The sequence below is a fragment of the Thamnophis sirtalis genome, unplaced genomic scaffold (assembly GCF_051295495.1).
Source record: "Thamnophis sirtalis isolate CommonGarterSnake01/CBP01778 unplaced genomic scaffold, rThaSir2_p1.2 scaffold_1, whole genome shotgun sequence".
In the NCBI taxonomy this organism is placed as follows: Eukaryota; Metazoa; Chordata; class Lepidosauria; order Squamata; family Natricidae; genus Thamnophis; species Thamnophis sirtalis.
Window position 1 is genome coordinate 168,660,832 of NW_028261381.1, and position 13,603 is coordinate 168,674,434.

Here is a 13,603-nt window from a genome sequence, read left to right on the forward strand (position 1 = left end):
TAAATTCTGTATTGATTTAAATAAAGACACCCAACTGTACATAAAGAGGTGAGTGATGGGAAGGAAAAAGCAATCAGGCCAAATGGGGTGCTATTTGATACATTATAAGGAAAAACGTAAAAAATATTTCTAGGAAAGTGGAAATCAAAGCCATATTTGGCCAATGCAGGAGCTAGGTGTTAGGCTGTTGAACTTTGATGTATTTGACTATTACAGTATGTTTTTTGAAGACTTAAATTACAACTTTTGAATTCATAAAATCATTACTACCCATATTTTACTGGACATTTTGATTATTTTAAAGAGAAAAATGGAATAGCAACAGCTTCTTCGCATTCTTCCGTCTTTAGCTAAAACTACAGATTACAACAACAAAAATTCTAAAATCTGCTGGATTTTCTTTACAGTCTTGCTTATTTTTATGTGTTCCAGAACCCACTTTTATTCATATGGAACTCATACAGGAGAATGAAGCAGTCTCTGACTCTGACAGAATTTATGTGTTCTTCACGGAAACTGCTACTGAGTTTGAGTTCTACGATAAACTTCGGGTATCACGAGTAGCTCAACTCTGCAAAGTGCGTGTTTGAATTCCTCATTTGCTTCTCTATTAGACTGTGAAAAATGGAATCAGTGGAGTTATTGGGATGATAGGAAATAGTTCATATTTTCATTGAGAAAACAGAATTAGGAGAAAGAAATTGTAGTTCATCTCTTTAAGGAAGAGAGACCTTTATTTTGACTTGGTCTTGAGAACACAATTTTTCCTTTTTGCTACTGTATTAAGAAGAAGGAAGACAGGCAGCTAGCTCTCAGATAGTTAACCATCAAGAGAACTTAAAATTCTATAGATCTTACATATGCATAATGTTTCCCTACTCAAGATGTCCCAGTCCTGAAAAAGGCTTAGTAAGGCTGTGGAAGTGTTGTTCCTTTGTTTCACCAAGCTTAATTCAAAAGGTGGAATAATGCCTCAATACAGAATTGAGATCAGAATTGAGAAAACTCCTAAAACCTGCACCAAATGAAGCACCAGGGAGGCCTTTTTGCTTTGGCTAACAATTTGTCTCTGCAAATGCAGATATGCATAAAAGGTTGCTGAAGGCTACTACTTTGACATGGCATACCAGCTCCTAGAAGTGGGTTTAAAGAAAGGGAAGTTTCATTTTCTGAAGTGAAGTGAGTTAGTTTAGTTTAGTTTAGTTTAGTTTTAATAGATTTGTATGCCGCCCAATCCCAGAGGACTCCAGGCGGCTTACATAAAAACAGTTTAAAAACAAATACTAAAAAAGTTAAAATACAAAACAGTGAATTAAAAAAGGAAACAACATACACTCGATGTTAATGGGGCTGAAGCTCAATCAGAGATCAGCAGCCCTAGGCCTGCTGGAACAGCCAGGTCTTAACAGACTTTTGGAAGGCCGAGAGAGTAGGGAGGGTCCGGATCTCAGGGGGTAGATCGTTCCATAGGGCCGGGGCAGCTACAGAGAAGGCTCTCCCCTGAGGAGCCGCCAGACGACATTGTGTAGTCGACGGCATCTGGAGAAGGCCCACCCTGTGCGATCTTATTGGGCGCTGGGAGGTATGTAGCAGGAGGCGGTCACGGAGATATCCAGGTCCTAGGCCATGTAGGGCTTTAAAGGTAATAACCAGCACCTTGAAGCGTGTTCGGAGACCAATAGGGAGCCAGTGCAGCTCACGGAGGATAGGTGTAACATGGGTGTATCTAGTATCCAGTACCCAGTATCACTTGCGCGGCTGCATTCTGGACCAATTGTAGTCTCTGAACACTTTTCAAGGGCAGCCCCATGTACAGCGTGTTACAGTAGTCGAGTCTTGAGGTGACGAGGGCATGAGTGACCATTTGGAGTACCTCCTGGTCCAGATAGGGCCGCAACTGGTGCACCAGGCGAACCTGGGCAAAAGCTCCCCTGGTCACAGCTGACAAATGGTGTTCTAGTGTCAGCTGCGGATCCAGAAGAACACCCAAGTTGCGGTCCTTCTCTGAGGGGTGTAAGATTTCACCCCCCAGGTTTAAAGGTGGAATATCTGGACTGTCTTTGAGGGGCAACATCCAAAGCCACTCAGTCTTGTCAGCATTGAGCGCCAGCTTGTTCATTCCCATCCAGACCCTGACAGCTTCCAGGCACTGGTACATTACTTCCACCGCTTCACTGAGTTGGTACGGGGCGGACAGATACAACTGGGTATCGTCCGCATACTGATGGTATTTAATCCCGTACTGACGAATGATCTCACCCAGCGGTTTCATGTAGATGTTAAATAGAAGGGGGGACAGGACCGAACCCTGTGGCACCCCATATTCAAGGGGCCTAGGGGTCGACCTCTGTCCTCCGACCAACACCGTCTGTGACCTGCCAGAGAGGTAAGAGGAGAACCATCGTAAAACGGTGCCTCCCACTCCCACCTCTTCCAGCCGCCGCAGAAGGATACCATGGTCGATGGTATCGAAGGCCGCTGAGAGGTCAAGAAGCACCAGGATAGAGGAATGTCCTCTATCCCTGGTTCACCAGAGATCATCGGTCAGTGCGACCAAAGCGGTTTCGGTGCAGTAACCAGGCCTGAAACCAGACTGAAAGGGATCTAGATAATCCGCTTCATCCAAGGTCCGTCGGAGTTGAGAGGCCACCACCTTCTCAACAACCTTCCCAAGAAATGGGAGGTTGGAGACTGGACGGTAGTTTTTAAAAACAGCTGGTCCAGAGCAGGCTTCTTGAGGAGGGGTCTCACCACCGCTTCCTTCAAAGGTTGCGGGAAAGACCCCTCCCAAAGAGAGGTGTTTACAATCCTCTGGATCCAGCCTCGCGTCACCTCCCTGCTGGTCGAAACCAGCCAGGAGGGACACGGGTCCAGTAGACAAGTGGCGGCACTCATCGCTCCCATGGCCTTGTCCACTTCCTCAGGAGTGGCAGGCTGGAACTCACTCCACAAAGATTGATCAAGGCTCTCCCTCGGCATCTCTGCTGGCACTGTCCAAGTGGAGTCCAGGTCCGTCTGAATCTGAGCGACTTTGTCCGACAGAAACTGAACAAATTCCTCAGCTCTTCCCTGTAAGGGTTCACTCGCATCCCTCTCCTTCAGGAGGGAGTGGGTTATCCTAAACAGAGCGGCCGGGCGAGATTCTGCGGACGCAATAAGGGCGGAAAAATGAGCAGATTTTGCCACCCGTATCACCACTAAATAAGTCCTTTGTACAGGTTTGTGAGCCTTGTACAGGTTTAGTATTTAGTGAATTAAATATCAAGACATTTCAGTTCCAAATCAATTATGAATATTTTCTGTTGTGTTTATTATTTTCTCTGTCCATGGTTCCTTTGGTGCATCTTCTGGATCTATCACACACATTTTTCAGTGGTTTTTATCAAGCTGCTTGATTTATTTTCATAAAGTGATGAAATAATACAAGTATAGCATTTTGGAACATTTTGCTAAGTAGTTTTGTAACAGGATTTGATTTTTCCCTTCTCTAGGGTGATCTTGGTGGAAAGCGAACATTAAAAAAAAGATGGACCTCATTTTTAAAATCTACCCTTCTCTGTTCTATTCCTGAACTGCAATTTCAATTTAATATCCTTCAGGATGTCTTCGTAGTCAAGAATTCAAACTGGCAGAAAACCATAATTTATGGGATTTTTACCCAGCAATGGTAAGAGTTCTTCTCCATAATATCTCAATATATTATCAATCTTCCTCTTAAAATTAACCACAAAGGGCAGGTATATTGAAAGTATATTGGTAACCACATAGTTTAAGGTGAGATCTATAATCACTGGCAAATACAGATTCAGGTTATGGTAAATGATTCAATTATTTTTGCACTATACTCTGGCATGAAGAATAGAAGGTCAAAATCACTCAGACTTGTGAACTCTTATAAAACATTCAGGAGGCTTTAACTGGGAAATTTACTGCAGCAGCTAAACCAGTCCAATGGTCCCAAATTTTTTTAAAAAACTGCTTTATCATCTTATGGCCACCATATTGTTCTGCTGAGAATATTTTTGTGGCATTAATTTCCTAATATTGTTAGGGAATACTGATTGATAAATGATTTAATTCAAGTTTTAGTGATCTCAAGATTGTTATACATGTTCAAAGTTATATTTTGAATTCTTGCTTACTAAATAAGTCATAGTTCCCAGATTGATACATTATACTAAGCCTCAATGAGGGTGGTGGGTCTTACAAAAGTAGCAAGAAATAAGCATACCATTCTATGATTTCTCCCACAAATCCTGCTAATTTGTCTTACTATGGCAGGAATGGGATGGTCCTGGGAGAATGAGCAAAATATACCACTGTGTACACTGAGTTTATACTTGCAGACTGGAGAATGGCCAGGCAGCAAGATAATGGATTTAATTACAACAGCAATAGGTTGGAAGATCTGAAGGACCAGGCTGTTCACAGATATAGGTCTTTGATCATATTAAATATTGTCATAACATTTGATTGATTAATAGTATGGCCATCAAGTAAGTGATTTACCATTTTTTAAAATGGAGAGATGTTTGCAAACTGTTTGCTTTCTTAAGCTAAGAAACCAAAAACACACAATTCCTTTATGTTCTTTACCATTTATTCCTCTTACATTCAAGTGGCAATCTTTCATGAGTTCTTACCAGATAGGCCCATAGATACTGACCTCTGCTACTCGTAGTTCGGTAAATTGAAGTATCTATGTTATCAGGCTTAGCCACACTTTTCTACATGCAGCAATACTTCTAACTGTAAGGATAATACCAGTTATTTTTGATACATTTGGGGCAATATATATCAAGTGGAACCAAAGGCCAGTTTTAACTTCAGCATGGTCACATTATTCCATTGGGGCCAGAAAATGTTTGCCACATTTTTGCATTAGAATATATTATTTCCCACTTTCAAAAAAGCTGTCCGTTGCAGAATTCTATTTTGTGTTTTATTTAAGGGGAAAGTTGGATATCTCAGCTGTTTGTGCATTCCAGATGGAGACTATTCAAGATAATTTTCTGAAAGGAAGCTTCAAAGGTCCTGTTGCTTTAGAAAATTCTCATATGAAATGGGTGATGTACAGGGGAGATGTCCCAATTCCTCGCCCTGGGGCTGTAAGTCTCAATTTTTCCTGTTGAATAGGCATTTCCTTGTTGAGTATGAATATGGTTTGGTCTCAAGACAAGGAGTTTTGAATTAGAACTCAAATTCAAAATATTTTTCACACCCTGCAGGCTAACATATTTAAGTAACAGCTGCTGCTGTCAGAAGATTTATTGTACTTTTTATTTGACTCTGCCATTTCTTAATCAAAACTATAGCAGAAATCTTACAAAGTATGTATAGGGTAAAACTCTTTGAGAGGAATGACATTATAGCACAAAACAGTTTTAAATATTTAAGAATTTACAATTTATATTGGATAATTGAATTTAACTCAACTGAACCCAGACTGTACCATGTGTTAAGCTATCAAGTTCTTACATAACTGCTTATCTATATCTCCTCTTGGTAAATAGTAATAGCTGATTAACTCACTTGTTCAATATTTTACAGTGTGCCGATGTTTCTGCTCTACACTTGGGGTATACCTCTTCACTTGACTTGCCAGACAAAGTCCTCCAGTTTGCCCGAGACCACCCTTTGATGGACAGTATTGTGAACTCAGTTGGTCTTCAGCCTGTCTTCCTGAAAAGGGGTACCAAGTACACACAACTCATAATAAGCCAAGCCACTGACTTGGATAATGTCACATATGATATCTTTTTCCTAGGGACAGGTAAAGCACTTACTATGCTGCTTCCATAGTACATATTTGTTTTAAATGCTGTCTTGTCAGTTTTCAAGATAGGTGCATTTTTGAGTGTTTTAAAGCAAGGAGAAGCAAATAACAGCTCTAGTCCACTTCTATACTAGCACATCATACTCATAACATATTTTTGGTTTTTTAGTGATATATCTTATAGAAAATATAGATCAAGCTTTTGCTCCCCATAATATATTTTCCAGTAGATTCTATTGTAATGGTATGTGGGAATGACCTCGGGAGACAGGAACGAGAGCAACAGACAACCAGCATGTAAATGGTAGCCCATGGAAATGGAGATGGTGTTCTAGTCCAGTGGTCCCCAACCTTTTTATCGCCGCGGACCAGTCAGCCTTTGATAATTTTACCGTGGCCCGCTGAGCGCGCGCAGGGGTGGGGAAGCGTTGTTCGCGACGGCCCAGGAGCCTTTGCGCTGCAGCGATCATGTCCCCCGGCCGCTGCAGCGATCATGGCCCCCGGCCGCTGCGCGGCCCGGTGCCAGGTACTCCACGGCCCGGCACCGGTCCGCGGACCGGGGGTTGGGGACCACTGTTCTAGTCTGCTGCTCTCTAGTTTTCCAGAGACTAAAAAAGGAAGGATGGGGGAAATGTCAGTCTTACATTATTTTGTCAATCTGACCTTTGTGCTTGTTGTCTGGACTACTATACCTTGCAGGGTTAACGTCTATGTATACTCTTATGAGGATCTGAGCAACCTGAATGTTTGAATTTTGCTATTTCAGTAATTACAAGTTTGTCCCCGTTTGATTTATCCCAATTTATTGACTAGCCAGACAAAATAACTAAGCTCTGATATTAAAGAAATACAATTTGGGTTATGTGTTTCTAATACATCTATAAAATATAAAACAAGTAAGGTTTAACTGTATGTTTTATTTTATATAGATAAGGGTTATTTGCATAAAACTCTCAATCACCATGGAGAAATTATTATTTTGGAAGAAATACAGCTGTTCCCATCAGCAGAACCTGTACAGATACTCAAACTAGCTTCTCTAAAGGTACAGCATTGTCCTGGTCTATTCAGCATGATACCCCTTCCTTCTGTTTCATTCCATTGTCTACTTTTGGATCTATCTATTTGAATGGTTTTTAATATCATTTAGGGAAAAAGTTAACTGTTTAGTGCTGTCTTTCCAGGGCCTGTTGTATGCCAGTTCTCCTTCCCAGCTAGTACAGCTCCCTGTTGCAATTTGCAGCTGGTATAAACAATGCTTTGATTGTATCTTGGCAAGGGATCCCTACTGTGCATGGTCCCTCTCTCTTCACAATTGTATCCTCCTGGCTAAACACCTTGGGCATTCACAGTGAGTAATATAATCAATGGAACAAGTAATGAGACTTGATTCAGATTTTAAAGTGTGTACATTATTGCTCTACATTTTTAATCTTTTGTTTGCTTTGAAGCTTTGTCTGAATCAGCTTGCAACAGAATAAAACAAATCAAAGACACTGCCCAGCATTGTCTGTTTTTGCTGCCTCTATTTTTGGTGAACTTGTTCGTGTTCCTTCAGGAAGCAGTGAAGATAGCTCCCTGTAGGTAATTTTTCCCTAGCTGATAACTGAGGAGCTACTTGCAATGGAGAGGAGATGAATCTTTAGCCAGTCTTTGTACTACTGAGGATTCTAACATCTTTTTCAGTTGAAGTGGTGTTTCTGTTGAATCCCAATTTTTTTTCTCTGAAGAGGCCTTTTAAAGTTTTATTGTAGGAGAGAATGTTGAATAGGGGAACTACAAGTTTATTTTTTTAGATGACAATGAATGCTGAAGAGGGAAACCCGAGATATTTCATCTCCCCCCCCCAAAAAAAATATCTGAATTTATACTTTCCTATGTAGAGCTAGTTTGTAATATCTGAGTTCTCCTAGATTCACAGCTCATCCTTAAGAAAAACAGAAGCTCTAGCTAGGAGAGTCTTTGCACAGATCCATCTGGTATAGCACAGGTTTTCCTGAGTCAGGAAGTTTTATTCACTGTTAATTATGCCTTGGTCACCACCAAATCAACACTCAATTATAATTGAGTTGAGTGATTAATCACCTTTAGACAAAGTTGCATGGGTGGTATCCATGGTTATCCCTGTTGCAGCCATTGCAAGCATGCACTAGCTGTGACCACCCTCGTTATCCAATTGTCCAGTGAGGAGGGATCAAAATCGTTATCCTACCTGGTGTTTATGATGAGGCTTCAACATTGAAACCCAGTATGTGAGTTTGAGGCAGTAAGGTAGCTTTTCAGTTGCAGAAAGAAGGAAATGCCAAGGAAATGGGATGGGCATTGGTTGCTGAGTGGAAAAGCTAGGATAGGTGTAAGGTGAAACAGAGAAGTGTCCACAGATGCAAGTAGTATATCGCATCTTTTTTCTAGTTTATGCCATTGAAGCAAATTCTTCTTAGCTTCTCTTTGTAGGAGAGTTTCTGATTGCTGCTATTCTCAGACTTCCTTCTCTGCATTTCAAGGCTGAAAGTAGATTTTTAAGGGATGTTTTCTGTCTACTTTGGATGTTTTTGAATATCTTTATAAAGTAGTCATCTTTCTTTCTTCTTTTATCAAGAGATCTAATCCAGAGCATCAGGAATGGTGATATCAACAGGTGTCCTGAAGTAGGTAGGGGAATTTTTTTAAAAATAAGGCAACATATATTTTCTAAACAGCAATTATTGTTTAGTTATAAAATTGTTGATATAATAAGATAAATTGCACTATACAAGTATTCCAAGTTTAGGTGCTATAATCCATCCTCATTTACTCAAAATTCAATTGCTTAGGGCAGATTTCTTTCTTTTGCAGTATAGGTAATTTCATTCTTTAAACCAATTTTACCCAAAGCTAAAGGACACATTGGTAGTAGTTCCATAATCTTGGACAGTTTCTGGGCCTTTAGTGTCTAAATAGGATCCACTGCTGACAAATGCCATGCCTGCTTACCCTTAAAAAAATACTTTATTAGTACTCTAGTCCGTGCTGATCTGGAAGCTACCATTTAAATTTTTAATGATGTCTATAATGTAATATCATTATACAGTGAAAAATTTAAATTGATCACTCTCAGACTCAGCTATCTAATGCTTTTTGCATTAGATGGCATATTATCAAGATGCCCTCTATCCAATTTTTTAATATATCTGTGTACATTCAACCATTGTCAGGATGCCATATAATGAGCTTGAAGAAAAAATACAGAATATTCTAAATTTTACAAAGAGATTGGGAGTGCAACTAAAAGAAAGGATTGTCATATGTCATTAATTGGCAAGAGAAAAGTTCTTTAGACAACATTAGGTGAATTAAACTTTTAATTACATGTAGTCCTTGTTTAACAACTGCCTCATTTAGCAACTTTCAGTTATAACAATAACTGAGTAATTTTGTCCAATCCTTGCATCTACAATCTTCGCAATTCTGTAAAAAAATGAAAAGCTGTAAGATCGTAAGCATAGTCGCGGTTTCACTTTGCAATCACTTTAGTGGATCTGGCTATTTGAGAGACCGCCTTCTGCCAATTACCTCCCTCCGTCCCATCAGATCGCATAGAGTAGGCCTCCTCCGAATTCCATCCGCCAGTCAGTGCCGACTGGTGACTACGCGGAGGAGAGCCTTCTCAGTTGCAGCTCCGACGCTATGGAACAATCTCCCCGTGGAGATCCGCACCCTCACCACCGTCCAGGCCTTCCGCACAGCTCTCAAGATCTGGCTATCCCGTCAGGCCTGGGGATAAGACTTTACTCTCGCCCCTCCCGAATGTTGAATGAATGTTGTGTTTTTACCGCTAATTATTTTTACTCACATTTTCTTTTTGTGTTTTGTCCTGCACTCCCCTCCCCCATTATTGTAAGCCGCCCTGAGTCCCCTCAGGGAAAAGGGCGGCCTATAAATGTTTAATAAAACTAAAATAAAAAAAACTTTGCTGAATAACCACGTTGATAGTCTCAATTGGGGTTGATAAATGAGGACAGCCTATATTTTTTTTTATAATATAAATTTAAAATAATGAAATGTAGAGGAGAAACAGAAAAGCTAGTAATCTGACTTTAAAGAGAAAAAAAGCCTCTGATATAAGCAAGTATTCAGACTGTGATCTGATGCAACAAATGTGTTGTGAATATATTTAAGGGCGTAAGAGATGGAATCATTTGCATATTTTTATTTGTAATTTTTATTAAAAATTTAAAAAAAACATTAATGCAAACCAATATAAAATAAGGAAGAAAAGAAGAAGAAATCAAAGCCAAAGCCAAAAATGCATTAAAATAAAATAAAAATAAAAAAGAAAGAAAAGGATACAAACTTCTGATATTCTTCATAGCAGTTATAATTGTATTTTAAACTCTTTCTAGTTATATCATTATTCTCTTCTTTTTCTAATGTCCTGTCTAATCTTCAAAATCATACATTCATTTTTTCATTTTTACACCATAATTGTGTGTCCAGTCACCAATAAATGTAGATATTGTCTTTTCTCTAATTAAAGATGTTAATTTATCCATTTCTCCAAGATCTGTCAATTTCACAAACCATTCCTCCATAGTGAATATTGTTGAATCTTTCATCTTTGTTCATATAATAATCTCGCTGCAATAAGCGTATATTGAAATAATCTTCCATGATTACAAGCATCATTTTTTTAGTTTTTTAAATGAACACCAGAATGATAGAATGTCTCTTTTTGTTGTTCACATTTCCAACATACATTTGAAATACCTTTATACATCTTAGTTAATTTGTCAGTGTAATGTACCAACAGTATATTAATTTATAAACATTCTCTTTAAGGTCATAGCATAATGTAAATTTCAACCCTTTTGCCATCGATCCATCTGTATGTTATAACCAGAATTCTTAGCCAACTTCATCATACAGTCTTTAATATGTTCTTCCTGTTTCAAATTCCAATAAAAATTTATACTTTTTAGCAATTACATGTGTATGATGCACATGTAATTGCATCATGTAAGTGCACAATTGTACTTCAAACTTCATGTTACTTTGCTCTACCTTAACCCTTTTTATCCATTGTGAATCTTTCTGATAACTATAAGTGGCAAAACTATATCCCTCTGCTATTAGTTGCTCTCTTGATTTCATCTCAAATTTCTCTTGATGATTTCCCAATAATTCCTGCTATGTCTTTGCCTCCTTTTCTCTTCGCCGATATGCTGCTAGTGTGGATATCCACAAAGGTGTTTTTGGGCCCAACCAACAGGTTTATATCCATTCCAATTCTCATATAACTTGAATATGTGCAGGCACACACACAAGCCACAGCAGATCTGCAGTTATGCTAATGCATTGGGATCACCTTGCTATTTGACTTTGCCTGGCAACAGTAATGTCAGAGGTGGGTGTGTAACAGCAAAATCTCTCTTCTCCAAATATGGTATTTCTCCATAGTAACTACAATAATGGCCTGTTTGCCCTCTCCCTATTGTGCAGATATGGATAAATGTTTCTCTACAGACCCATGGAACTGTTTAATTGGACCTGAATTCTTTCCAACTTAAAGATCATAACTACATTTTTCTATCTTGTCACTCATGAGCACTATGCCATCCTATCCCAATAATTTCATAGCACACAGTGGAACTGGAAGTCCTTCTAATCAAACCATTTATCCATTGTTAAAAACAGCAGTACAGACAACCATGGTAGGTCTGAATATAGGATAGTAATTCACTGAAAAGCTCGGGAGGGTTGTTGCCTGCATGTCTAAGTGCTTTCATCTCCTTTTGAATCCAGCAGAGGATGACTGCAATTTTCCCAGAGATACACACTGAAAGTCTTGCAATTTGTATGTGTGTGGGTTTAAAATGCTGTTTCTCTAAGCTTAATATTATTTGATTAAAAAGGCACACTGTTTTTGAATATAAATTTACTTTGGAAGGGGGGTCGATTGAAGATAGGGACAAGCGTGCTCCTTTTTCCTTTTGGAATCATTTTCTCTGAAGTACTGCTTCTTCATTTTTAACCTTGGGCTGAACCCAGGGAATTCCTACACGAGAGTGAGCATCAGCAGAATCAGCACATTGACTTATAGCAAAATCCCTGGTACTGTTGTCACCGAGAGAAGCTGGTATCAGATTGCGAATATTAAAAAGCTGAAAACACATTAATTTTTTAAAAAACCCAAAGCACCATGCAACACATTTTAAACAGTGCTTTCAAAGCACATAATACAGAGGGAAATGGTAGCTAGAACTTCTTTTATTCTTTCTCTGACAAGTGCTACATAAAATTAAATGCATTTACTTGTAAGGAGATGCTTCATATGGGATACCTCTCTGCAGGATCATAAACATAATTTAGCAGTATCTTTTTACTGTATTATCTAATCTAAAACATCAATATATTATGTCCCCTTCATTAATGATGATACAGATTGTATGATGAGCATTTAGTACAGACATTGAAGAAGGTTGGCATAGTTCCTCGCATGAGGCAGGAAGCTATAAACTGACCACCAAGCCTTCTTGCTTTTCAGAAAAGAAAATCAGAAGGTACCCTGTCACCCTTGGCAGCAGCCCTCATCTTAACTGTGAACCTTTGTCCAACACAGCCAACCTCCTCTGGATGTTTAACAAGAGCCGCTTGCTGGAAGAAGAGGCTAAATATCTCATCCATACAAAAGGACTGGTTGTCTTTAATGTAACCGTTGCTGATACTGGGCTTTATGAATGTCAGTCTGTTGAAAAAGTCAATGGGCGAACATTTCGTGTAACAGTCGATATCTATTTCCTTCAGCCCCAGCCAGAGAAAACTTTCTACGGCCCTAAGTGTGACTTGTCAAACCAGTTGTGTTCTGAAATAGCAGGTCCAAAAAGCAAACCTTTGGCAGGCCCAGAGACAGAGAACCCAAGGCAGCCGCCATCCAGAAGAATCCAAAGTTTGTTGTTTATACTAATAGTTGTGGGGTCCACCGTTGCCCTTCTTTTCTTCCTTTTGCTTTCTTGGAATATTTACAAAGGCCATATCTCTCTGCCCTGGGTCTCTATATCTAAAATATCAGCAGATGAATCAGCAAGTCCAGAAATGAGTCTGGAGCAAGTAGACCTTACTCAGACAAGCTCATCCTCAAAAACAATTACTATCTCCACTGGCAAATCAAGCCCATTGATGTCTTCCTCTAAAATAGATTGCAGTATAAATATGAAGCCAAGCATTAACTCCACTAAAATCTGTGATTCTTCAAATTGTCTGGTGATGGATGAAATCAAAATTCCTGATAAAGACCATGAAATACAAGATTGCTCCAAGAGAAGGAGTTCAACACTTTTTTGATCCCACAAACTAGTTGGTAAAGAAATACCTTTTCTCTCTCTTTTTTTCTTTTAAGTGTTGTTCGATTTCTTCATGGATCACCATTTTCTTCCTGCCAGTTTCAGAATGTTCTGAAAAATAAATCTTTTGAAAAAAAGTTTTTATCAAGCCTCATTCTTCCTCCATATTGTTTCCCATATTTTCATATCACTGTAGGAGAATGCCACTTCCATTTTGCAAATTATAAATACCTCATTTCTAATTCTTAAAATTAGTATAGCTATTCAAAACTGAGAAGTATTACGTATGGATTACAGGATGTTTGTGAACAACATTTTCTGTACACACTAGACCAACCATTTGTTTTAAAGATGGGACTGTATTTTCCATTGTTGTATAAATGAAAAGAAATAAGCCATTTCTATTGCTAAACTTCAAGAATTACATTGGTCCACAGGACACTCTGCCATTGTAATGATTGCTTTCCAGAACTCTTGACTAATTAAAACTAGCAACTGTTCTTGCAAC

General features: G+C 39.0%; 1 protein-coding gene across 1 annotated transcript in view; it reads left to right on the top strand.

The window, feature by feature from the left end:
* Window positions 1-13,215, top strand: part of LOC106544811 (semaphorin-4E-like) — a 47,471-nt gene extending 34,256 nt beyond the window's left edge. Inside the window, exons 8-15 of the mRNA XM_087703251.1 lie at window positions 433-578; window positions 3,600-3,667; window positions 4,952-5,108; window positions 5,551-5,773; window positions 6,706-6,821; window positions 6,961-7,127; window positions 8,376-8,428; window positions 12,300-13,215. Coding sequence (XP_087559377.1) covers window positions 433-578; window positions 3,600-3,667; window positions 4,952-5,108; window positions 5,551-5,773; window positions 6,706-6,821; window positions 6,961-7,127; window positions 8,376-8,428; window positions 12,300-13,096 — 1,727 coding nt within the window. The 3' untranslated portion in view covers window positions 13,097-13,215. The remainder of the gene's footprint in view (window positions 1-432; window positions 579-3,599; window positions 3,668-4,951; window positions 5,109-5,550; window positions 5,774-6,705; window positions 6,822-6,960; window positions 7,128-8,375; window positions 8,429-12,299) is intronic.
* Window positions 13,216-13,603: the final 388 nt, after the last annotated feature.